The sequence below is a fragment of the Notolepis coatsorum genome, assembly GCF_963971535.1.
Source record: "Notolepis coatsorum genome assembly, chromosome: 3".
In the NCBI taxonomy this organism is placed as follows: domain Eukaryota; kingdom Metazoa; phylum Chordata; class Actinopteri; order Aulopiformes; family Paralepididae; genus Notolepis; species Notolepis coatsorum.
Window position 1 is genome coordinate 23,868,322 of NC_140167.1, and position 27,516 is coordinate 23,895,837.

General features: G+C 43.0%; 2 protein-coding genes across 2 annotated transcripts; both read right to left on the reverse strand.

Moving 5' to 3' along the window:
* Window positions 1-232: 232 nt before the first annotated feature.
* On the reverse strand, window positions 233-5,179 carry pcare1 (photoreceptor cilium actin regulator 1; the record flags this gene model as incomplete). The annotated part of the gene is made up of 2 exons (XM_084311122.1): window positions 233-371; window positions 1,869-5,179. 2 exons carry the CDS (start codon window positions 5,177-5,179, stop codon window positions 233-235), a joined length of 3,450 nt encoding a protein of 1,149 aa, XP_084167248.1.
* Window positions 5,180-12,786: 7,607 nt separating this feature from the next.
* Window positions 12,787-24,526, reverse strand: LOC311225729 (G-protein coupled receptor family C group 6 member A-like; the record flags this gene model as incomplete). The annotated part of the gene is made up of 5 exons (XM_084311123.1): window positions 12,787-12,854; window positions 13,325-14,031; window positions 14,879-15,699; window positions 20,453-20,741; window positions 24,330-24,526. 5 exons carry the CDS (start codon window positions 24,524-24,526, stop codon window positions 12,787-12,789), a joined length of 2,082 nt encoding a protein of 693 aa, XP_084167249.1.
* Window positions 24,527-27,516: the final 2,990 nt, after the last annotated feature.

The window sequence follows — 27,516 nt, forward strand, 5'->3', positions numbered from 1 at the left end:
ACACTTCCAGAAAAACCATGAAGAGACGCACCCTGACACCCTGACCCAGACAGACACAATGATGCATCAGGCTGTGGAAATGTGTCCTTGAAAACAAAAAATGAAAAAGGGTCTGTGGTCCCAGCAGCAAAGAGGCTTTCATAGACTTAACGCTTCCTCTCCATCCAGTGGCATGAAAAAAAACCATCTCAAATCCTCAGAGAGGCCTGCTAATCCATAATCCCACTTGGTCCTAAACATAGGCCTCTTCATTCACGGTGTATCCCTGGCCCACAATGCATAGCTCCGGGTGCGAGGCAGAACGTGACGTAGCACGGAGATCCGATTGGCTACCCCACAGTCCGTCCTCCCTGGTTGGTTCATCTTCCAACCTATGAGAAAGAAGGGAAATTGTGATGATGGGAGATTAGGGAAGTGGGCCAGGTGAGTCTTGGCCAGATAGAACAAGGCAACCGTGACTCACAGAGATTAGTCTGTTAGAGTAACACAGTTACGGTACATAATGCACAGCTGCATAAAACTCTGGACTAACGTCATACTGGCAACATCAGGCCAGGGCCATGGGGAAGATAATATTTCAGTAATAACTTTATGTAAATTTATAAAATTACTGAATGATTTTACAATGATACTTTTATAGTATTTATAGAATAGAAATAGTATTATGGATCAGGCAATTTATGTTTTTGGGACATTATGTTGTATGGCACTATGAATCCCACACTATGAGTTATAGCCGGGTCCTGAGTGAGCGGGAGATTTTAGACAAGCAGTAAACAGCAGAAATGGGGTCACGACACTGAACATGTTTTAATCCACACCACAACATGCAGGCACAAGGGTTACCTTTTCACTGGTAACAAGGCCTGTCATCTTTTTCCAAATGCTGGGGGACCGTGGTTTTGTTTTGGAGGTGACTAACACTTTGCCTTCATGTTGCGATGTGGATTAAAACATGTTCAGTGTCGTGACCCCATTTCTGCTGTTTACTGTTTGTCTAAAATCTCCTGCTCACTCAGGACCCGGCTAGAACTCATAGTGTGGGATTCATAGTGTCATACAACATAATGTCCCAAAAACATAAATTGCCTGTTTTCAAAGTTTTTGGGTTTCAAGACCACGATTGCTTTCGGTTCGCTCAGAACTCTGGGTTCGGTAAGGAAGCTAATACTGTAGCTTTGCTTCCACTACAAGTTTCATACTGTACAACTTGTCCAAACATCTAAACTATCTCTAAATAAGAATACATTCTGATTCCCATTGATATTAAGGAGATGACAGGACAGGAAATGTGTGTAAGCAGTTGAATAAATGTGAAGACAATTTGCATCAATCTTCTGTGTTTATTTGTGGGGAAATGTGAGGGTTGATGAAAAACTGTCAAAGGAAAGTCACACTGGTGTCCTTGTTTGCAAGGGCTTTGAATAGACTGTTTATTTTGTTAAATAAAATAAATTTGTTATATACATAATTGCTGATGTTATCTATCTGCCACCTCTGTTACATAGCCTTCTAATGACATTATTTATTCATCCAAATCTCCCTCTCCTCTCCTTCACCTATTCTAACCTACATTCACGTATCCTTGTGTGCTTGCCACCTTTTTATCAGTGTCAGACTGTTTTCCTGCCCGGCATGGGAAACCAATAATCTTGTGTAACAACATTCTTAATTAACTGACATTACAGGCTAAATATTTGCAGCAACTCAGTTTACGTCTGCATCATCCTTCCTCATACTATTTATAATTGTAAAATAAATTAATAAGGAGGAAACTATCAATGTGTGTCAATCGTATTGTAGACTGTGGAAGTGTCTCATTTCTGGGTCTCAGATGGGGAAAAGAGAAATGTATAGCAAATGCTCACCCCTGTGTACTTATTGCTGGCTCACTTCCACAAGTCGCTGCCACTGAGAAGATGCATGGTGACCGGGGTGGCAGGCTGAGGCTGGGCCTTCGATCCGAATGGCTGCGTCGGATGAAAGGCTGGGGTCCTCGAACAGAAAACCTGCTGCGATCTCCCCAAGGACGTGGGAGGACAGACACCCCAGTAGAAGTCCAGGCTTGGGGAGGTCGGGGCACTGGACAAGGCTGGGCCTCAAACAGAGATGGGGAGGCTGGGCAGAAGACAGAGCGAGCGTTACTGATCAACCGAGAATAAGTTGACGAGTCCTCACCACTGTTCTCTCTGGACCATCTTTGCACCTTGGGGGAGGCCGGTGGGGAGGGTGCCTTGAAAGGGTATGAGGGGGCTGAGTATGAGATGGTCTGCCTTGCAGCAGGTGTGCTTGGTAGTCTCCTCTGAACTGGGGGTGGGGTGGGGAGGTTTCTGTTGACTGGGGAGCTGGTTGAAGAGGGTGGGGTAGGCTGCCTTCTGAATGTATGGGGACTGGGTAGTCTTCGATGACTACTTGGAGTGGAAGGCGCGGATGGTAGCATCCGAGTCCTTGACATAGGTGGGGTGGCAGGTTGTTGTCTACTGACTACTGAGGTTGGAGGCACTGTAGACATTGCTATGTTAACCCCAGGCACTGGAAGGTTGCCACCATATATTTCCTCCGCTGACGCTGCCCGACTGTGACGTTGCTTTGCTGCTAAATGACCTGTTGAAGATTTCTCAGAGTCTGAAGAATGTTGCAAGTGTATGACTTTTCTAGCTCGCTTGTACAGAGAGGCAGCCTCTTCTTTTCCTGCATCCACCTCTGGCCCAGGATCTGGTTGGCTAATCCTAGATGGAGCAGAAGTGTCTAGTTTTTCGGGTCTGGCAGTGGACCCTTGTGGCATATTCCCTTTGCTAGGCAGTACCATCTTAGACTGAACAGAGGCCTGCAGTCGCTGTGATAGTGCAGCCTTTTTCCTAACAGGTGACCTACCCCTGGTTATGGCCCCATCATCTGCTTCACTGGATGGAATACTCTGAGCACCTTCAAAGGAATTATCCATTAATACCTCCAGGGGGGGTGGAGGAAGACTATCAAGATCTAAAAGATAGTTTTTCTCACAGGATGATGATGATTCGGCCCTACAGCTGGTTACTCCGCTGCTGAGCACCGCCTCCATATTTCCTAGGCCCGGCATCACAGGAACACCACACTTGCGTACACCTTTGAGAGGTCCCAATATTTTGTTATCATCTTGTTCTTCTACACCTTGACTAAAGGTATCAATGAGTTTCTTTACCGAATTCCTGCCTCTGTAAAGTCCAGAGGACGGTCGCAACGTCAAAGGCGGACTGGGAGGAGGGGTGGCTTTCATAGGACCTTTTGATGTTTTACTGCCTTTGTGTTCCCTGTGTTCTTCACTGTTGCGCCTCATGAGCCCCGCCCTGTCTTTAATTGGCTGTGGGATGTTCTTCTCTAGTGTGGGGCGTATACGATTCCTTGCTGGAGATTGTGCCGGAGAGTTTCCTTGACTTAGTTTGGATGGACTTGCCTTGGTGTTCCCCCCTGTCCTGCCTTTACTCATCCTCTCCAGCTTCTGACTTAGATCCCTCTGGGTTCTCTCTAATTCAAGCAAAGTGGGGTCTTCGGCTTTGCTCCGAAGAGATTCGGCAGACCGCGTGCGACGCTCTCTGGCCACAGGGGCCTTTTTTACTGCTGCCCTCCGAATAGGTGCTGCAGTCTGGAGCCTCTTTGGATTTTTCTCCTCATCCTCTGCCCACTGGCGCCTACTGATTTTTGGGCTGTCGATTGGCTTAGTTTTGGCACTGGCATTCTGTGATGGCACAAATTGAATCCGGCCACTTATAGCTTCTTTCATCTTCAGAGTCATCTCTACATTTTGAGGGTTCTCTATGCGCTTTGATGGTAGGCGCCGAGGTTGTTGACGAGGGTCAGCAGGTGAAGAATTTGATCGCTTTCTGACACCCTCTTCACTATCTCTATCCATTTCATCATCATCTTCCCCATCATCAAAGGAGGCCGATCCCAACAGTGACTCAGTGTCCTTTTGTTCCTTAGCCATAATGGTACAAGTGGAATCTATTGAGTTGAGGGAAACACTAGGACTAATTTTGTGTGTAAGCTTCCGTCTTGATGCTCCTTGCCTGATAGGCATTGCGTTGCACCCCATAGGACTGCAAGGAGTAGTTCTGTTCGTGCCATTGGACTCACAACTCCATCGACTATGACGTCTTTCAGATCCAGCTAGGGATTCACTCTCAGCCCCAATACCACTGTCCTCACTAAAGAGAGCAGAATCCTCTGGTCCAGGCTTGCGCAGCGAAGCCATTTCAATACGAGACAATAGTTGCATTAGCCTGGCCTCGGCCGCTCGCTTGGCTTTCAGCTTCTCCTCTAAAAGCTCAGAGACAGAGGCAAAGTACTCAACCGCCCCCTCCAAAGCAGTGTCTCCAATTTTTCCAACAGTCTGACCCACATTACGCATCCTCTGCGTGGTATACTGAAGTAGCTGCTGTAACAAATCTGGCGGGGGTTCGATATCAGTGGAACCGGACTTCGAAGGTGAAGACGAGAGGTTTTTACCGTGGCTCGGCCAAGCCAGATGTTCTCCATTCTCTCTCAGGAGTCTTTCCCCCTCCTCCGCCATTTCCTCCAGTCCGCGATTGATCTCTGCGTACCGTAGAGCCATGAAGGCCACCATAGGCTGCACAGAGACCTGAGTCTGGGTGGTCTGTTCGAAAAGCCCCAGTAGAACATCATATTTAGCAATACTAGGGTTCAAAAAGTCATACACAGCTTGATGGGCTTTGACCAAAGGTTCAGGGAAGTCCACTTTGTGCTCTGAGAGTGGGGCTTTATTTTCCTTCTGTTTTTTCTTTGTCGGTTTAGTGCCTCTGTTTTTCTTTGGCTTTCTGCCAGACTTCTTGTCAGCTGCATCCTGCTTGTCCCATTGTTTATCCTTTTCTTCTGCCACCGTACAGTTATCCTTTCCTTGACTCGCCGGTTTATCCACCGTGACAACTTCTGGGGCCAAGTCTGACACAGGAGACCTCTTCTTCTGCGGCGTAAAAGGAGCGTCCCTCCGAGAAGAGTTGGTGTGCCCGGTTGGCTTTCTCTCCCTAACATCCTCGTCTGCCCGTCCTGCGGGAACCCCACTCTCACAATCGTCAGACTGGGACTCGCCCGGACTTTCTCGGGTCCCAGGCAGCAGCGTTCTCCCCCTCCTAAAGGGGCCCTGAGTCCCAAAATGATTACCCTTTGATGGAGAGCAGCCCATCTCAGATGTTTCGGACAGAGGTGATCGTTAGTTCCTTTGGTCCCACTGAGACAGTGGAGAGTGAAGTGCTGTATATCGTATAGAAATAGAAAGTCCTTAGCCACCTGTTGCACCTGTCATTTTCATATGGCTTAGGTTGTTCAGTTTGACAAGGTCCCTTTACATGAGGTCACCCAAAACAAAATATAGATAAATCCATCATCCCAGTCTCTTCCACCTATAAGAGATAGACAAGATACATCCATAGATGGGTTCTCGTGGTTGTTTATCATAAATTCCCTCGAAACTCATTGCTTGTGTATCCCATGAAGGACAAGCAGCTGAAAGGATTAGTGAGGCTTTCAGTGAACTCCTCAGCGTGCACATATGTCACGTTAGGCATATAAAACTCACCCACTTGTAAGACCATAAGCTCATTTAGGTAATGAGGGCTGGCTTCAGGTGGCTTTTTATAGCCTGCACAACAATATATCCCCGTTTAGCCCCGTGGACCGGTTCACTGCCCAAGCGAAGAACCCACACACAACAAGAAAATATTAGATAACTTTGGTTATCACTGCTACAGTTACAGTTGTCACTGTACCCATTACTTTCACAATAAAATACAAATAAAAAGTTCTTTACTTTCTATTCTTAAGCTTAGTGTATCTACATTTTTTATAATCAAGGGGATTCCTAATGTCCAGGCTTATGAGAGAGAGCACATATATAATCACTAGTGTAATAATCATCTTGTTTTTTATTCCAGCGCTTGTATTCCTATGCTTTTTTGTTCTTAGCTCTATTATTATTTAAATTTTAAACTGTTCTTATATACTTTAGATACTATTGCTACTATGTATGTATGTGTGTTTTATTACATGTATTCACTTGTTCTATTCTCCATCCATCTATCATCCATAGCAACACTAATATCACCAACATCCTGATGAGGGATCCCCTTTGAACAGCCCATCTGAGGTTTCTCCCCACCACGTTTTTCTTTATTTATTTTTTATCTTTTACTATTGCTAGGTTTTAGAGAGTCGTTCCTTATCTTCATTGGGGGAAGTGTGGGGGTGTTGCAAAATGTGGATTTATGGTGGTTTTTGTTCTGGATCTATTGTGATGTTTCTTCTTTATCTGTGAAGCCCAAAAGCTTTGCCTTTGTATTTATGTACGTATGTACTTTTTTTTTTTTTATCCACTTTTTCTCCTCTTTTTCAATTTTTCTCCCATCCCAATTCCACTGTGCCAATTCTTCCCTCCCCTGTCTTGAATGTTGCTTGCATATGCCCCCCCCACTAGCCGGTTGTAGGGAGGATAGAAGCCTTGCATCACGTGTCCCCTCCGATACACAAAGTGCTATACACTTTAACAAAGTGCTATACAAATAAAGTTATTACACAAGGAGGCAGCCTGTCACATCTTTTCACCTGCCAGCGCGGACTCTCATTGGCGAGGTGTAACGTGTGGGAGGCTCACACTACCCCGGCCATTTCCTGTCTCTGCTCTGCAGGCATCCCCAACCGACCTGTAGGAGTCGCTGTCCACAACGTCCAGATTACCACCCATCGACTTCCACCCTTCCAACTCTGCCAATTGAGTTAGTATGACGGCTGGTCCAAGCCGGAGGCAACGCAGACAGCCGGAGTCGAACCCAGTGTCTCTTGCGTTGGTGACGAGCGCAATGTCCGCTGCGCCACCCAGCCGCCCTGTAGGAGTGTACTTTGTGATTACTCCGCCAAATGTGTTCTGAAGAGAACATTGGTTTACATTTGTATGAAGATTCTCTATAAATAACAATGTATTAAAAGATCCTTGTGTTTTTAACAATAACTGTGAAAACATCTGAATCTTTTTGTGCAAAATACATACATTATTTATGTATGTATGTTTGGCCTGGGGACTCTTAATATATTGATAATTTCAGTAAACTTCAATAAATTGTGTTTATTGGAATTATCTATATTAAGAGTCCCCAGGCCAAACATACATACATAAATAAGTATCCACATACAGAGAGGAGGCATGTCTAGCACAGAAGTGCATGTTACAGTATATAACTCACATTTTGATGATGGTGGCATTATTTGGTACATGATCTGTAATCTGTAAACCGGTGGGGAGGGTTAAGAAGTAATAAGCTACAGTATGTAATATGATTACAGTAATGATTACAAAAAAATTAACTAATCCATTACAGTACTTGAAATAAACAATACAGTAGATTAAAGATATTAAAAAGAATATGTGAATAATTGGACTACTCATATTCGAAGGGGGAGATTAACTACCATATGTTTGGAAAATGAGTCCATTGTGAAAGACAGTGAGACACCTCATGGGAGAGGGAGGTGTTAAGCCACAGTGGAGGCAGTTATTCACTTTGTAAATTTAATTTAACATTTAAATTGGAATAAGTTTCTGGAAATAACATAAAATAATTACATTCTGTTATTCAATTAGAATTCTCCAGTGGATTATATAACTGATAAAAAAAGAATTAAGAGGGTAATTAGTATGATGTAACACCCTTGTGTATGAGCGTGTGCGTTGTTTATGTTAGAATAGATCTGCAGGTCCCGTGCAGGAGGCGTCTATTCTTTTACCAACGGATTTCCAGTTCCGCGTTCTGCGATCTGATTGGCCACTGACGTTTCTGGTGCGGCCCAATCGCGTGACGCGCCCATTTCCACAGCTTGGTAGTGAATACCTGCCTGTGGCTTAACCCCTCCCTCTCCCATGAGGTCTCCACCATTAGACTGCCTGAAAGGAATACTGCAGGCTATTCTCCTCTTTCACAACAGACTTGTTTCCCAATCTCCTGAGTCAGCGGCATGACAGGGCTTTGTTCAGGCACAGTATAGTGCAGGAAGGAGAGGATGGTGGTGTTTTGTATATGCATAGGACATAAGGAAGAACTTTTTAGTTAAACGTCCTCCATTTATGTAGATTTTCTTGAGCAGGATGAATGTGGAAAAACGAGCTGTGCTTCAGGAAGGGAATTGCTTTTTTTGCAGCAGATTTTATTTGAGGGGCAACAGTGGCTCGGGAGATAGAGCAGTCGTCTGGTAATCCGGAGGTTCCCGGCTCGATTACCGCTCCTCCCGGGCAGCGTGTGGAAGTGTCCTTGAGCAAGACACTTAACCCCTAACTGCTCCCGATGAGCAGGTTGGCACCTTGCATGGTTGCTTCTGCCATTGGTGTGTGAATGGGTCAAATTGTGAACAAATTGTAAAGCGCTTTGGATAAAAGCACTATAAATGCACCATTTACCATTTGCCAAGTTTGGGAGAGAGGATACTTTTTTTGTTTAAGACAGCTGTATTTAGATAGTGTAATAATAATAATAATAACTTTATTTGTATTGTACCTTTCATACAGGGGATTGCAGTTCAAAGTGCTTTACATCAGTAAGAAATAAGACATCAAATCTGTGTAAAACAAGTAGCAAGAGCAAAGCATAAAGTGGGATAAAATAATGCAGATATATTAATCAAATCATATCAGAACCTCACGTTCCAATAGGCTTCTGTAATCTGTTACAAAACGTGATAAAGGTTATAGTATGCACCCAGCGGATAGTGAGGCGTAAAGATACAAGTAAAATAATAGCAAGGGTCAAATGAGCAGACATATAAAATCACAGTTTTTCACATTAGGATCTAACATCCCAACAGGCCACCTTTATTTATCACCTTTATTTATGGTGGTTTGATTCAGTTTTAGTAGAATGTAAAAGACATGAATTATGAAATGAGCACAAAGTGCAGACATACTATAAAACCACAGTTTCTTTACAGTGCAAAAAAAAATTCTGGATTACTGTTGATGTTTGATTGATGTTTTTTATTTCCGTGTCTTACATACAGGTGTATGCCCAGCCCATATGGTCTTACAAGACACATAAACAATAAGTATATAATAGTATACTTGACAAATGATATATAGACCAAGATGGCCACAAGAAAAAGAAAATACAATAAAACGTAATATAACACAAGCTGTAAGCAATGTATGTAAACAAAGTATGTAAACAAAGAAACGAGAGGAATTCATATACAATTATATAGTAACTTTACAAAGCTGTCTTCTGTTTGGTATCCACAGTTTAAAACCTGACAGTCTTCCCTCCTGCCCGACACCCACTATTGACCCTTCGAACCTCCTACTCGCGGTTCTAGGCCTGGGTCTTACACAGCTTTAAAGCTTGATACCCACACAGTTTAATACCAGACAGTTTCGAACCTGTAATAAAAGCAATAGACAGCGTAAAATAGTGCAGTGCAATAAAAATAATAATACACCAAGACTTGGTCTGTAAAGCCTTTCACATTTCCTGCTCACGGTCCCAGTAATTGACTAATATGGATGTCCAGCTTCGGATATATAAAATAAAAAAGAATAAAAACATGGGGAATAAAACATAGATAAATAGTGCAATGTCAATCACAGAGAAATAGTACAGTATAATAGTATAAAGTCAGTCAAATGCTTTGGTAAAGAGATTTACCAAAACATTTAGTTTTAAGCTGCCTTTTAAAAATGTCTAATGTATTGGCTTCCCTCAGTAGCGGCTGATGCCGCTGGTGCCTTGTGGGTCGCAGTTCACGTTAGGAGGTCGAGTTGAAAATGTAATGCTCTGAGATGCTCTGGAGCAATCTCTCTCTCTGTCTCTCGGATCAATCAAATCAAATAATTAACACATGTATGTTGTCATTTTAAACAACTCACCATTCATTCATTATGCATCAGCAGCAGCTAAATTAATGTTATAGTTCACAACACAGCAGCGCGTTTTGAATCGCTAGCCTATTATCGTCTCAGCAAGCACAGTCAATACTTTTTCCGTAGCCGCATTTCGCGGAGACAGCTGTGTATAGCGAGAGAGAGAGAGCGAGAGAGAGAGAGAGAGAGGGAGAGAGACTCACTGTTTAGTTGAAACGTCCAGGGCAGGAGGGCTTCGCTTGATAAAGTGTATAATCCACTGTTGATGTATTCCAGACCACTGTCCACTGTGTCCAGACTGCATCCGCCATATAGCTTGTTAGCCAAGTGTTAGCTTGTTAGCACTGCAGTTAGCACCACACAACACAAGTACATTTCTTTGTCCACAGACTGCAAACTACCTGCCGTTCTATCGCCATGCTCTAAGACAAACTCTAACCTTAACCAACTTTGAAAGAGTGCCTAAGCTTAACAGTCTAAAGAACTTGCAGTCACGCTCTAAGACAAACAGCTGCATCTCACAACAACACAACTAGTATCTCTACCACCAACCTAGGAATAAGCTAGAATTGGAACATTAGAAATTGGATTCGGCCAATCAGAGATCGTCTCCGCGAAATTCTGCTATGGAAAAAAATACTGGCGTCGGCCAATCAGAGAGCGTCTCCGCGAAATGCGGCTACAGAAATTCTTGACGCTGCTGCCTAGACCGCTTCAAATCGCGCCCGGATTCCAACATAATAGTCATATTTCAACGCACAACGCGTTACGCACTGATTGGCTGCGACGGATACAGCGATCAAACCGTGACGCGCACTCAGAGCGCTATCGCGTCTAGCCCGGGCTAAAAAAAAAAAAAAAGGTGAGTCACTTCCTGTTCAAGAAAACGAGTCTTTTTTATTTTATATAATAACGTTATATTGTGCATTGGAAACACAAACATACTTAATATGAGTAAATATTATTAATTTTAAACATGTTTATATTATTTATAGGGCTATAAAACAAAAAACTAAAAAATTATTTTTCTTGTTCTCTCATATAACCAGGGCAGGGCCTGAGGGGGGGCGGCGCCCGAGCGCCCCTAGTGGCGAGCCGCCACTGGCTTCCCTAATATTGTTGGGTGACGTGTTCCACAGTTTTGGGGTTATGGAACACAGTATTTTTGGTATTTTATAAACCCATGACAGTTGGGCACTTTATGTGCAATTATCAAGATAAGATATTCCTTTATTGATCCCCTTGGGGAAATTCAGACGTCATAGGGTGAGGGGGGGGGGGGGTACAGGTACAGTATGGGCAGGATAATAGTAGTAGAAGATAAATATACAGTAGGCAATACAATTAGATCTGAATATAAAAATATGAGAAAAGATCAGTGTAAACAATATAAATAACTTTAGTAATAAACAGTGTAAACAAAGGTGCAGATGAGGGTCTGTATGCCCTGTGTTGTATTATTTGTTACAATATATAGGCAATAAAGATTTTCTACCTGAATAGATACTATGAGTAAAAGTATACACAAAGTGCTGTATACACAAGGTACTAGCCTTCCTCACCAGCTTGTTCAGTTTGTCTGTGTCCCTTGAGTTGATTTATACAATGGCATGCAAATTTCTCTATGCTGATTGGCTGAAACAGTCAAGTTACACATGGGTATTTGTCATAACCCCACACTCTTGGTCCCAGGACCCGCCCACAACCGAATTACTATCGATCCGCCGTGCAAGTTTTTAGAAGTGAAAGCAAGATGGCGGACAGTAAACGTTACGAAAGGATATGTTGATAGGGTCATAAAGACTAAATGAAAAACGATTCTGTCACGGAGAAAGTGTTAGTTTCTTACACAATGTTGGATTATGTAATTAGTGGGTCATGAGTCATTGTGGAACAAAATAAAAATTGCGCGAATTGATTGATTAATTGATGCATATATTTTTTTACCTACTTTCTATAGAAGCAGCTGGGAGGTGCGCTGTTTTAAGTGAGCGTGGATTATTGAATTGATTGATTGATTGCAAATGTTATTACTGTCCGCCTTGTTTCCAACTGGTTAAGCTTGGCGACTCTTTCGAAGTCGCTTTCTTTCGAAGTTGGTTACGGTTAGAGTTTGTCTTTAGAGCAGGGGCGATAGACCACCAGCCCTGATTCCAAACTCTAACTTTAACCAACTTCGAAAGAGAGCGACTTCGAAAGAGTCGCCAAGCTTAACCAGTTGGAAACAAGGCAGACAGTAATAAAATTAGCAATCAATCAATTCAATAATCCACGCTCACTTAAAACAGCGCACCTCGCAGCTGCTTCTATAGAAAGTAGGTTTAATTTTTTTTTTAAATCCTCCTATAGGGCAAAGAAATTATATTTTTTTTACCTACTTTCTATAGAAGCATCTAAGAATGAAGTTCTATAGAAAGTAGGTAAAAAAAACAGAAAAGTTGGATGTGCTAGTTTGTTGGATGTCTTAGTTGAAAGACAGTTGGATGTGTTAGTTTGTTGGATGTCTTAGTTGAGAGACAGTTGGATGTGTTAGTTTGTTGGATGTATTACTGAGAACAGTTGGATGCACTTCTGAGCTGCTTCCACATGGAGGCAACTTCTCTTTAATTTTTTTTTGGGAACTACTTTTTCGGCGGATGGTTTTGTCAATAAATCTTCAATTAATGTGTCTTTATTGTATAGCAATAAGGTTGGATGACATCGGCCATTGTATAAAAGCCATTACACCACGTGCAGTCGTGGGTTATGAGAATTAGACCATGCCTAGGGGGGTCTAACGACCACCCCTAGGCATGGTCTAATTCTCATAACCCACTACTGCGCGTGGTGTAATGCTTTAGTAGCCCCCCCAGCATACCACAGCATATAGAGGACGCTGACTATAGGGACTGGTAAAACTACTCCAGCAGTCTATTGCACACACTGAAGGACCTCAGGAAGAACACCCTGTTCCCTCTGTCCCTTCCTGGAACGATTCATATGTTTTCACAGTTATTGTTAGAAACACAATGATATTTTAATGAAGAATGAATTCATAGAAACTTTTGCATACAAATATAAACTAATGTTCTCTTCAGAACATATTGGGCAGAGTAATCACAAAGGACGACACTCACTTATGATTGGTCAGACATTTGAGCAATTTTCACTTGTTCGATTACAATATAAAATGTTAATATCAAATAGATTTTCTACGAAGTCTTTGCCTAATTTGAGGGGATTGATCAAGATCACTTAAATTGTTAATTTCATGGAGTTCGGTAACTGAGGACCTGGAAGAGTCTACAGTGATTACTCCCGAATCTTCAGAACCAATGGTCATCACTGAATTAACTACATGTGTCGGAACTGCAGTCCTCAAGGAATCTCCCCCAAAGTCAACAGATATATTCCCCAGTGCTTTGTCGGTGGTATTGATTGAAAAGTCGTGCACACGGCTCAAGTAAGCTTCCCTACTAATGTCTTCCTTTTTCTTGAAGAGAATCATGTAGCACTTGGGGCAAAAATGACAGCAAATTATGCCAAAGTTGGAGACTAAAATGCCACAGGCTTGGACAGCAGCGTGCTTCGGAATTTCAGCGACAAATATAGGGATGAAACAGATCCAGACAAAAAGGTAAACGATCATGCTAAAGATGATGTAACCCGTTTCATTGAAGCGATGGGGAACCTTCCTAACGTTGAGGGCAAAAACGAAGCAGATGAAGGCAAGCAGTGCAATGTAGCAGAGCATGAAGCCAAAGCCCCAATTAGATCCTTCATCACATATTAGCAAAATCTCCATGCTCTGCGCCGAGGTCTGTTTCTCAAGCCTTGGAGAATCAAAAATTAACCAAAAGAGGCAGATAAGCCCTTGGACAGCTGTACCACATATAATTATGACAGGGGGCTTATAAAACCTTTTCAGCCCATGCTGCTTATTTCTATCGATAAGGAATGCAAGGAATGTGCGGAAAGCTTTGACCAAGATGCAAGTGATGCATAGTGTGAAGCCGAGGCCGTACATGGTTTGCCGAGCTCTGCAATTGTGATCACTGGGCCTGCCAGCAAACAGGGGCACGGCACCAAAGCTAACGGCAAGCCCAGCGATCATGACAAAGCAGAGTTGCCCACCGGCCACTTTGAAAACGACACTGTGACGACTGACCACAAAGATGACCAGAATGGAAAATAGCATCAGATAACCGATTCCAGTGAAGAAAAGCATGCAAATGGCAAAGGGCATATCCCATTTAAAGTAATCTTCTGTCCTTGGATCACATTTAGTCCAACCTCTCAAAGACCAAGTTTTGTTGGGGCATTTCAGACAGCTGTGGAGGTCTGTAAAATAATTAAATAAAATAAATATGTCAGATATCACAGCATATCATGCCAAAAACAGAGAATCACTATCAGATAGAAAAGGTATTGTTGTATACTTACTGGAAACATTGGTGTAAGTTCCTTCTCCACATTTGGTACAGTTGTAGCAGCATTCTATTGTGGAGATTTTTTTGGCTGTTCCAGGGGGGCAGGACTCTGAGCATTTTGATTCAGGGATCTGGCAAAAAAAACAGAAAAAAAACTATGAAAGCCAGCGACATCATGGAATGGATCTAATCATGGAATAGAGGCAGGTGTTCTTCTTACCGTATTGTTTGGAGTTTCCCAGTCTATCGTCTCTGCACTGATATCCACAACACCTGTCATCTGGTTGTACTTTCCCACAACTTTAAAGTCTCGCTCATTTCCCTTCCTTATCCAGTTGATCAAGTCATAGCCGTGTGCAAAGTTGCCACTTTCATCAAAGAAAAACTGCCTCCCGTCAAGAGTAAATGTTGTCTTTTTCAATTCCTGGAGAAGCTGCAAAGAAATGGTTAAAGATTTTAATGTAATGATCGAGTGTTGTTTCAATGTATTTGTGGAAACCTGAAAGGGATGTGGGAAAATATGCCAAGAATGTCTCTTACTTGCCATGGGGGAAGGTTTCTCCCTCCTGAACAAACAGACTGATTGCATTTGAGAAGTGATCGTAGGGCATGAGCGATTGACCATGTGGCCAGTCTCTCAGAATATGCCATTTCCAGATTAACTGCATGTGTCAGGAAGTCATCATTTGCTTTTTGGGGGTTAGGTATTTTGCAGGCAACTTTAGATTTAATACTAAGGGAGTCTGGCAAAGGACACTGGGCAGCAGAGTTGCTACTGAGGCACTGTTTGTGTTTCTTCAACTCTGGAGAACATCCAAATCTTAGATCTTTGTACTCCTCAATGAACTTGTTCACAGCTCCTGCACCAGTTGTTAGATTTGTGAGGAAACGCATCAATCCTGGGTTATGACCTGTGATGAAGGTGAACCCAAAGATGTCTCCAATCATATTGATTCCATCCATTGAGGCCAAAGAGCGAGACATGGACCAGGCATCGCTGGCAATCCAGGTCCGAGAAACTCCTCTCTGGATCATCTCTTGGAACAGCAGCTTCACAAGTTCTTCCTTCAGGATGAGTAAGACCACCTGGGCTTCGGAGGACTCAATGCGGTCTGCCACCTCTCTGATCAGCTCATCGCTGCTGCTGTGGCCTAGGTAGTGGGGTAGAACCTTCTGAAAGGCGGTGCACATGTGCGCACCTTCAGCGGCTTTCAGAAAGCTCTGAAGAGCAGCCCTGCCGTAGTCGTCATCCCCCGACACAACGCCCACCCAGTTCCACTCAAAACGTGCCATGAGCTGGATCATGGCATGCGTCTGGTTCTTATCACTGGGTATAGTGCGCAAGAAGGAGGGGTAACGAACTTTATCATCCAGAGGTTCAGCAGATGATGTCGTGCTTATCTATAAGGGAGGAGGAAATGTTACAAGGGTAACAGCGCCCAATCTCTGTATTCATACATGTAATGGTCTAAGACAGTCCAAAAATCACGTATCTCCTGAATCCAAGAGTGCGAAGACTCTAATTTTTGATGTCATCAGATATAAACTCTCAAGCTGCTCGATAGACAATGAATAGGGAGGTGTAGTGGTTACGTCATTTTCGTTTTCCACCCTCTGTCCAACGCAATGTATTTCCCCATTGCCCATTTCTAAATCGTCTCATTTAAAACAAATAAAGCATGGACATTTGCATGGTGTACCTTTCTGTGCTGATTCATCCACAATCTATAGCTCAACATGAAAATATTCGCAATTAACACATTGGACGCCAGAGGTCGCTGTAGGCGTATGACCGTTTGTGCCAGCGCTGTAATGAAATGGGGGTAGATCCCGATGTTTGTAGTGCTAAAACTATATAAAATATTATAGCTATGGATCTAATAACAACGTCGATTGTCAGTGAGTTTCTTCTGGTCAACATGCAAAAAACATAATTTTTTCATCCATACATTTCCATTTTATATATTATATATTTATATTTTTAATATGAGTATAGTTTTAGAGTGATTCTGTGTAATCCCGGGAAACAACGCGAAACAGCGTTTTACTGCATTTAATTATAAATCGTGCCATTTCTCGCCTGGATCAATAATCAATCTGAAATCAATGCTAGATTATCGGTATTATGTTTCCTCATGCGTGCACGAAAGGGTGGGGGGGGGGGTTGTTTTTCTATGCTTCGATCGCCACCAATGGCATACATTACACAGTACATTACAGACACACGCTGCAATCCTGGGGAAAAACTTATCGGATCAACGCAAGATTGATAACATATAGTCCTTACCTTGTCTATGATGTACTGCAAAAAGAATAATCCAATTATCTGATCGCCATTCCTAATACTGATTGCGATCGTGTATCCAACGTTATCCAGCATTGCACATGAACGGGGGGGCGGGGACCCTCGTCGATGCCATCCCTATAAGCGCTTGTCTTTTCGGAATGTTTAGACCCCGCCCACACGCCGCAGCTCGGCCCAGAAAACAAACCACATAGTTTCAAATGGAGTGCAATAGCGGCCGCAAGGCGTTAGGCGGCGGTATCGGACCGTTTCGGTCTCAGAAAGAGTGCCACACATTGCCACAGCACAGCAGGATGAATTATGGAATGGAAATAGCTAATAAAAGAAATAACAATCCAATAACGTGTATATTCATTGTTGGCAGAATTCGATTGGCGGGCTATAACGAGTACACTCGTCTTTGGTGGGGAATGTGTTAATCGTAAAGGTAGCAAAATAACAACGTTTATCACATCGCAGCGACAACCAGAACCTGCAGATTCCTCCTGAGCAACGTCAGAAGGATCCGCCCCTTCCTGACAAAAGAAGCCACCCAACTCCTCGTCCAATCAACAGTCATCTCCCGCCTCGACTACTGCAACGCACTGCTCGCTGGCCTCCCGGCCACCGCCACCAAGCCTCTTCCTATTCTCAGTCCTTGCCCCACAATGGTGGAATGAACTACCCACCCCAGTTAGGACAGCCGAATCCCGTCCAATCTTTCGCCGTCGACTAAAGACGCACTTCTTCAACCGTTATCTGAAATAATGAAAAAAATAAAAAATAAATAAAAAAAACTTACCCTAACTAACCTTACTGTCATGCACTTGTCCTAATAAACTAACCTACACTGTAACACGCAACACTTTGATGAACATTGTTACTCAGCTGATAGAGTTGTACCCTTGCTGATGACTTGTCGTACAGAACTTGTAAGTCGCTTTGGATAAAAGCGTCAGCTAAATGACTAAATGTAAAATGTAAATGTTATGTTTTCGTTCACTGAGACTACACTCACTTTGGCGCTGCTGACTGATGTCACCACAGCGTAGACTCCTGGCTTTAGTCGCAGACCTAGGATCAGATTTCCCTTACATTCCATAAGCTTAACAATTCGTAGAATGGGAAAATAACTGACCCTGAATCTGTGGCTAGTATCTGTTTCACCCAACACTAGTGCTCCGGTGATCATAACCATTTATCTCTAAAGCTAACCACTATTTTTAAAAGCCACAACCACGTTACCATATTTAGTGTGGGTGACCTGGCGAAGCCAGGTTGCCACCCACACTATAGTAATCTATATTTATCAATAATATATTTATTATTCTTTCTTTATTCCACCGATCTTGCAAACACTACTCTTGCCAGAGCGTTCGCGCCCAACAGCGCTATTCAAACTCGGAAAGTTTCACCGCACTGTTTGGCTACGAATCGACTTTAAACAGGAAAATTTCGGTCACATTGGAAATGCATTGCAAGTTAGAGTGCGGCAGCTGAAATAATCTTTTTTCCACTACCTTGGGTAAATTGCGAGAGTGATTGTGACGTAGAAAAAAAAACACATCAAAACGATGACACGGCTGTCTGTTCGCTCACAAACGAAAAATAAATGGAATTGGACATTTCTATCTCAACTGATGACCATTTGTTTGAAGGTTCTCCTCCCCATAGACCCCAATGTAATCTCACTCTAGGAATACAATGATTTTTTAGCTTTTTTCCCCTTCTGTTCCGATCGCCACCGGGGCCACAATTGTCGAAGGAATGCCACAATATCGCACACAACCCTTCGCCTACTCCTTGAAGTGCTCATGTGCGCTTCACAACGCTTCATCTCTTATCGTTTTATTTTAATCATCGTGACAATGCAGTCATGCATCTGCCCCCATAGACATGCATTGTATGGAAAGTGCAAGTCATTCGTGATTACGTCACCTGTGTGGCTCATGGCTCATGATTGGTTCAGCCTAACAGCTGTGAGGCTCATCTGGCTCAGCTGCCCTGCCAATGACCTCATCGACTTAACCCTTCATTGCCCCTCTGTGTTGCAGTACTGAATTGCTTGACAGCGCCCTCTGTCTTGCGGGTTGTGTCATTGTACTCAGTAGGGATATCCTCTTTCATTGGTCGATGTTGACCACCTTTCATTGGTCGATGTTGACCACTCCCCCGATCCTTAGACCACGCCCCCTTAGGCCACACCCTCTCAGTGTATCTCTTGAACCGTTTGTCGTAGAGACTTGCGGGTTGTTCCATTGTACTCGGTAGGGATATCCTCTTTCATTGGTCGATGTTGACCACTCCCCCTATCCTTAGACCACGCCCCCTTAGGCCTCACCCCCTCAGTGTATCTCTTGAACCGTTTGTCGTAGAGACTTGCGGATTGTGCCATTGTACTCGGTAGGGATATCCTCTTTCATTGGTCGATGTTGACCACTCCCCCGATCATTAGACCACGCCCCTTAGGCCACACCCCCTTAGTCCCGAAAAATTTCAAAAACTCGGAAAAGTCCGAAAACTCTGAAAAATCCGAAAACTCGGAAAAATCCGAAAAAGTTCAAAAACACAAAAGTCCGAAAAGTCGGAAAAATCCGAAAACTCGGAAAAATCCAAAAACTCGGAAAAGTCCGAAAACTCTGAAAAATTCGAAAACTCGGAAAAACCAGAACAATTTCAAAAACTGGTAAAAGTCCGAAAAATTTTAAAAACTCGGAAAAGTCCAAACATTTTTTTAAACTGAGAAATCCGAAAAATTTCAAAAACTCGGAAAGTATCTTTCATTGGTCGATGTTGACCACTCCCCCAATCCTTAGACCACGCCCCCTTAAGCCACACCCGTGTATCTCTTGTGTAATAGTGTAATAGTGTGTAATAGTGTAATAGTGTGTAATAGTGTAATAGTGTGTAATAGTGTAATAGTGTAATAGTGTGTAATAGTGTAATAGTGAGTAATAGTGTGTAATAGTGTAATAGTGTAATAGTGTGTAATAGTGTAATAGTGTAATAGTGTAATATTGTGTAATAGTGTAATAGTGTGTAATAGTGTAATAGTGTGTAATAGTGTAATAGTGTGTAAGTGTAATAGTGTGTAACAGTGTAATAGTGTGTAATAGTGTAATAGTGTGTAATAGTGTAATAGTGTAATAGTGTGTAATAGTGTGTAATAGTGTAATAGTGTGTAATAGTGTAATAGTGTGCTATGTGACTTGCGGGTTGTGTCATTGCACTCAGTAGGGATATCCTCTTTCATTGGTCTATGTTGACCACTCCCCTGATCCTTAGGCCGCGCCCCCTTTTTGTATCCTTTGAACCGTTTGTCATAGAGACTCGCGAGAGACCCTCTCCCATTGGCCGGCGGTGCACAGGCGTCACCCACACTTTCACAATTTCCCCCGCGCGGAATTGTCTAGTTGTATTTATAATTTAAATCATATAACGTTATTTCGCTCGATATTAAATCACTGTAAATACTAATGTAAATCATTGTTTCGTTGCACATATTGTGTAAAGTTTATAACATTATTGTTTTTTACATAACGTTAGTAGTAGTTGTTTCTACTATAGAATAAAGCATAATTTAGATTAAAAAAAAGAAAAAGAAAACAAATGTTCTGTGGATCCACAAAAACAATCTCCCATTCATTGTCTATGGAGCAGCTCCAGCCTACATCACACGTTTGATTCTTACTTCTCTGGTTTCTGGCTTTAGGAGAGAGTAGCTCATGTTCACAAATATTGATTGAACTTTCTTAGGCCATAGAAATAACATTGGCATTCTTCATTTGAGTGGTGATCCCCTTTAAGTACTTTCTATAGTTTTGAATGTCTATATCATTTCCTGCTGCTAACACTAGATACTTTGCTCACCTGAGGGACCATGTAGAGACCCAGGAATCTGGCCACAGCGATCGACACCTCAGAGAAACGTGCCCCAATGATGGCCTTCACTAATGGCTGTTCTGTAAGGTCACATTGGATGGACAGGGTATCATTGGTGGCTAACAGATGTGCAGCGCTCTGGATGGCCTTGCTGGCATCTGAGCATGTGTCACAGATGACATAGCCAAGACGAACTCCTGGCAGAAAGCCAGAATCATTGATTGTATCAATAGTGTGGATAACAGCCATGGTCCGCACAAATGAGATCAAATTGAAACTGGATAGAAAAACAAATAATCAATCACTGAAAAAAACATGCATTTGAATTTACTGAAAATTGGAGCATTGATATACTGGGTGTTCAGCAAGGTTTTCTGCATACACATTATTTGATCTTTGGTCACAATTAATGGGCAACTTGGTTTGGGAGGAGCTGCCACCCCCACATGGAACAATGTATGCTGATTATTAGTATTGTTATTTTTATTCTCTCAGCCAATGACAAAGCAGAATCACAATCAAACCAATATTATTCCTCTAATATATAGACTAAAGGCTCTTGTGACGATGCAATCAGTCGTTTTCTTTTACTTATTCAGTGACTGGTTCAGAACTGTTAGTACTACAGTGAAATAAAGCCATGTCATCATCGTCATCGTCAGTGGAGCAAATATCACAGATTAATGCCTGGTTATCTGGTTTTAATTAAGCTGTTTGATATCACAGGAATAACATATGGGAATTTGGTAAGACTGTAACTTGATACAGCCAGTAAATTATAATGGCTAAGTATCACTGAACTAATGAGGAACCAGCTTCTATGTTAACAAATCGTTAACTAAATTCTGAATGTTAACTGTCAGATAAATACTGTACGGTCCTATTTCTTCCTATGCATTGTAACATAGTTCCTCATTAGTTCATAGCTCCTTAATCATTATTTGTGCATTATCCTCTTTAATATAGGAATAAGATAGACTGCCAAATAGATGAGTCTACTGGTATGTATTATGCATTGCAAAACGTGTTATTGTTATTTTGTTCTTGCATGGCTTGAAATGTCATTCCTATTGCATGAGCTCATGAATCATTGCATAAACATGGGTTATATATCATGTAGCTCCGCTCTGCGTCATACTGTAATACTCTTCCATATCAGTATTAGCACTGAATACATTTTCACATGCACCTTTACACACCTCATCTGCCTGGCCACACCCCCATCCGCTCCTCTACATAAGCAGGGGTGTGGCCATACTAACAGCTCCTTCTTTGTTTTCACCACGGCAAGTGTCCGTATACACCACTTTGAGACTAATGAAATATTGAAGAAGAGCTGCGTTGACATTGTTTCTTGTTTTTTCTCTCTCTCACCAATTTAAGAGAAAAAGCTAAGTTATAATGTCTTCTTCGGGGGGTTCGAGCGCTCGCAACGTCACCCTTCACCAGCTGTTCTCCATTGCCGCCTCCGCCGTGTGTCGTGGGGCTGTGCTGACTCCGCGGTCGTGGCAGTCAGACGCACCCGAGCGGCGTCCGGTGGAGAGTTTGCCTCTCCAAGGAGCTGTTGAGCCAAGGCCGTCTCCTGTGAGATGGCCTAGTTCCAGCTCTGGTTCCCCCGCCGGGGGGGGGGTGCGGCCGATAGGCTGACGGCTCCTCTGGTAGCGGAGGATCTGAGACGCAAGCTCTTCGCCTCTCTGCCATCTCACAGCCTTCTCTGCCTCGGCCGAGGTTTTTTTTGTGGAGGCTGCGACATGGTGCACAGCATGCCAGCATACGCCCCTTCCGCCGGGGTGCTGTTTTCAGCAGACCCCTTTGGCGCCTGTCTAGTCCGCAGTGCTCCAGGCTCAGGTCGAGTGGCCTGTTGCCTGGATTGAGGGATCGACCTCTTTTGGGGGTTGTCTCCCCGGTGTGCTGCCTGGTCCCGCTGTGGGTGTAGCTTCTTGAGTGCTTCGGGGCGGCGTGCTGTAGGGGGGAAGGGCCTGCTCTTGGATGGGCCCTGTCCGAATACGCTGGCGATGTGGGGGGTGGTGTCACTAGTGACCGCCTGGTGGCGTCTCGATGCTGCAGCGTCGTTGGCCTCTCCAGGCCCCCTTTTCCGGGGGGGGGGTCCAGTCCCTTCCTGGGTCTGGGTCCTCGTTCTTGCTCCGCTGCTACGGCCTTGCCATGGGGTTGGGCTTTTGCTCTTGACCCTGTGATGTTAGGGGTTGTAACGGGGGTTTTGTTCCTTTCCGTTTGTTCCCTAGTGGCATGTGGGTTGCGCGTTTGTGTAGTCGTGGGTAAGTCCCACGGTCTGCTCACCCTGTGCGTTTGAGTTGCTAATCTCCTCTTCGCACAGTCGGATCCGATACCCTCCCGTCCTCCATTAGGGGGGTCCGGGGGCTCGGGTCCTCCCCGGGTCTGATGGTTGTGGGGGACCTCAGCGGGTACATTTGTCGAGCTCTCGCTCTGCTTAGCTCCTGTATTACAGTATGACGCAGAGCGGAGCTACACGATATATAATGTACGGTTATGTCTATAACCATAGTTATATGAGTGTAGTGACACTCTGCGTCGGACTCACTGAGGACCCCGTGGTCTTACCTTTGTGGTGAAAGACTTGGGAAGGAGCTGTTAGTATGGCCACACCCCTGCTTATGTAGAGGAGCGGATGGGGGTGTGGCCAGGCAGATGGTGTGTAAAGGTGCATGTGAACATTTATTCAGTGCTAATACTGATATGGAAGAGTATTACAGTATGACGCAGAGCGTCACTACACTCATATAACTATGGTTATAGACATAACCGTACGTTACATATATGCCTAGAGTCCTAGAGTTAGTGTAGTCTGGCATTAACTTCTCTATTGTAGTAGAGAATGTTAAAACTTAAAAGCTACTCCAGGAAACAAGGGCTTGATTGAACCTCTAAGGAGACAGGTTTAACCTAACTATTGATCAGTGTTTTGGGTCAATGGAGAAGAATGACTACATGGTTAGCACAGGGGTGTTAAACCTGTTTTAGGTTATGGGCCCCATGGAATCCAATTCCAACTCACACCACTATCATATGGCAGCAGTCTCACAATACCACACACTCAAGTCCCAACGCTCTCAAGTCCCAACACTCTCAGGTGCCAGGTAGTTTTCAGCAATGCATGTGAATCATAAATAATAATTAGTGACAACATATAACCAAAACACAAATTATAAAATTTTATTGGACAAAAGACAATAAGTCTGGCTTAGCTACACACTACCAATAGCCTAGATCGATATCAAGTAATGTGATAAAATTATCACTCAATTGGCCTATTTTTATAAATTCAGTTTGGCAAAACTACTGGTAGTACAATATTGCATAATAACGCCTAATAAGAAAATATAAATTAGAAAGTTGCAGGGGCGTGGCAAGATTCTTGCAGAGGATCATACAAATATATATATTTATATCTCTATCTTAGGTCAGGATTATATGTCCGGTCTCCAGTGGAGTTAAGGTTAGGGTTAAGGTAAGGTTTAAGTTTGTCAAGGATTGTGTTTGGTCATACTTCCTATGGAGTATTTAACGATTTAAATGTTTTAATTAATTCATGAATTAATTTAATTGAATGAGATAAGATTTTAATTGCTCATTGAAGTAGATGTATTAAAGGCTTTCTTGACTAATGAAGAGAGCCTTGGACCCCTTTTTTGGGGGAAAAGGGCTTTTCAATGCAATTAACATACATTGTAAAATCATGATTTAGCATCAATATTGGTAGCTAAAATAATCTAAATGCAGACTAGACCAGAAATAACAAAACAAACTTAAAACTGTGGTCATGACAGTCACTCGGAAGAATGCACTGTGTAGAAAAATGCATTTAGTATGAACTTCAAGCACTTACTCTGTACAGTTGAATCTCTCTGGTTGAATTCGTTCGTGCAGGGTCTCCACCTTAGAATGGCAGGGGCTTAGCACTCCGATAATAATGTCTCCAGCACTCCTTGCCCCACAAATGGACTCGGAATAATTATCGCAGCACAAGCCCGAGGCCCAAAGGCCAGTCAAAATCAGAGCACACCAATTCACCCAAGGGAACATGATGCACAATAGAGAGGGATAGAGAGCCTATAGGAGGAAATTGTGAACCCGCCGGCTCAACTGTCTCGCTTTTATAGACTGCTTCTCTCTGCCACGCCCCTCAACCTGTGCGTGCAAACTAGGAACTCAGTTTGATGGTAGTAATGTGACACACACACACATGGAATGTGGTGTTTTCCTTCCAAATAATCCCTTAGTGATACAGGTTAGATGAGTGAGTTGATTTACTATGGCCAACTCTGTGGGAGAGCAGAATGGGAGCCATTTTATAACAAGCAGATTATTAAACTCCATGAAAGGATGAAGATGAATAGCAATAGCTTGTCTTATAAGGACTGCTACCTTATCGTTCCATTGAGCTGTAATTGACACAAGGATTCAACATCCCCGATGACATCACTGGTGGCCATATTCAATAACTCATGCACTCTTAATAACTGTCAAACTAAATTAATGTGTGCAAAACGGTTTAGAGTTTTTGGACGTGTGTGAGATTGTTTTTTGGTGAATTGTCAGGCCTGCATTGGATGTGCACTGGGATGAAAGAAGGGCAAGCGAGGAATAATTATAATTATAATTAATTATAATAATTTAATAAAAATGTATAATACTTATTAAAAACAGTGTAGGCCTAAAGGGGCTGGGCAACAGGAGGAATAGTGCAACTATAAAAGAAGGAAAGGTCACCAGGTCAGAATACCAGCGTTCTATGCTCTGCTTGGTGCCAGTTCTATTGAAGCCTAATGTATGTAATGTATCTAATGTCACACGTTAGCTACTAACAAATCGCCGACTGACATCCGAGGTAACAACTTGTTTAAATGTTATGAACGTAGAGATGACAATCCCCTTCAACTCAATGTTGGCCGATCTGAACGCTTTCCACACTTGGCACCAACGTGCGTTCATGCGCTACAAAGTGACGTGATGACTCTTCCTTCATTTTTCTCCCATGCCAATTTAGCCGTGCCAATTCTCCCCTCCCCTGTCTTGAACGTTGCTCGCATGTGCCCCCCACTGTCCGGTTGTAGGGAGGATAGAAGCCCATCGCATGTCCCCTCCGATACATGTGTGGGCAGCCAGTCGCATCTTTTCACCTGCCAGCGCGGACTCTCATTTGGCGAGGAGTAACGTGTAGGAGGCTCACACTGCCCCCGCCATTTCCTGTCTCTGCTGTGCAGGCGCCCAACCGACCTGTAGGAGTCGCTGTTTACAACGTCCAGATTACCACCCATCGACTTCCCACCCGCTAACTCTGCCAATTGAGTTAGTATGATGGCCGGCCCGAGCCGGAGGCAACGCCGACAGCCGGATTCGATACCGGTGTCTCGTGTGTTGGGGACGAGCGCAATGTCCGCTGTGCCGCCCTGACTCTTCCTTCTTTTATAGTTTCCTTGATGCTACTCAGGACATATGCTGTGCCGTGACTCTGAAGAGATGGGTTTTAAGTCCGGTTTTGAATGTGTGAATGGTATCAGAGTAATGGGGGGGAGGCTACACAGTTTGGATGCTCGGGGGGAGGCACGGTTTCCAAGTGTACAAGGGTGTAACAGGAGATGTTGGCAATGTACAGTATATAATCTCAAGCAAAACTGACATTATTATTTAACCCTCTAAAGCCTACATAGACAAAGGTTTGCCTGGACATAGTGTTATATTTTTGCCATTTCTGAGCTTATTCTTTGAGTCAGTATCAAGTGTAATAGCGTTTATGATTCAGGGGAACCTACCCTTAATTGCTGGTGCAGTGTAAAGTCACCATCATACATTACCTTTGTGTGAGCATACAATATTTGACATAATAAAATAAAGTGCATAGTTTACCAAGGAATTATAGTTTTTTTTTCTCAACGTGGAAAGTTCTATTTAGGTGTTTGGTGCAACTGCAAATACACCTTTTCCTCAGTGAGTTAGAGCCATTTATATGGATATTGTTCTGGGCGTTTTGAGCAGACAATAGGAAAATATATATATTTTGGTGTTGCCTTCATATTTGGACCACTATCACCTCTGAGAATAAATATAAAAGTATTATATTCCACTGGAAAATAGATAATCTAATCTGTTGACACATTTTATTAATCACTGCAAACAAAAGTATGACATAATGAATAAGTAGAAGCACATTCCAAACGTACACACTCCTCACTGCAAACAAACTATAAATAATAAATAATAAATAAATAGTAAAAACACCAAACTTGCACACTGATCTCTTTACACAACAGGAGCCCTCTTGTCATGCCATTCTATAAAACAGTTTCTATGTGAAACAAGACACAGCACAATGTCACAGTGACCTGAGTGACGGCACTTTCATGTTGTTGGCCACAGTTTTTTCATTGTTTGCGTCCTTTTGTGACCATATCGCTTGACCTGTGGCGGCCTTCTCCTGTGCCTGTAGTGGTGGGGGTGTGGGAAGTGGGGCAGTCTCATCATCTGAGCTGAAAGCAAAAATATATAAAAGGTTTCTTTATTAAGTGTAATGGGGCGAGCATCGTGTAAAAACACGATGAACCATTACAGGAAGGATGGAGAGGAGATAGTAAAGTACTGCAGTCTATGTTTTTGGGAAATGTCAGTGAAGCAGAAATCATATCCATTGTATCAAAGTCAAAGAATAAGACATCCATTGACAGTGATGGGAATGATAGATATGATTATAGTGAAAAAGACGATTGATTGTATTTTTGTATGATTTCTCTGTCATATTTGTAATCTTTCTTTTCAGACAGGTATTTTTCCAGACAGGATGAAGGTATCAAAAGTAATCCCACTTTTCAAAGTAGGAGATAAGCACAGCTTCACTAACTATAGACCAGTCTCATTGCTCTCACAGTTTTCGAAAGTGCTTGAAAAACAGTTTTCGCATAAGTTAGATGTTTTTGTGGAAAAGAACAAACTGCTGAGCGAAAGCCAGTATGGCTTTAGGCAAAACAAGTCAACAGCGACTGCCTTAACTCATTGGACGCCAGATTCAGATTTCAATT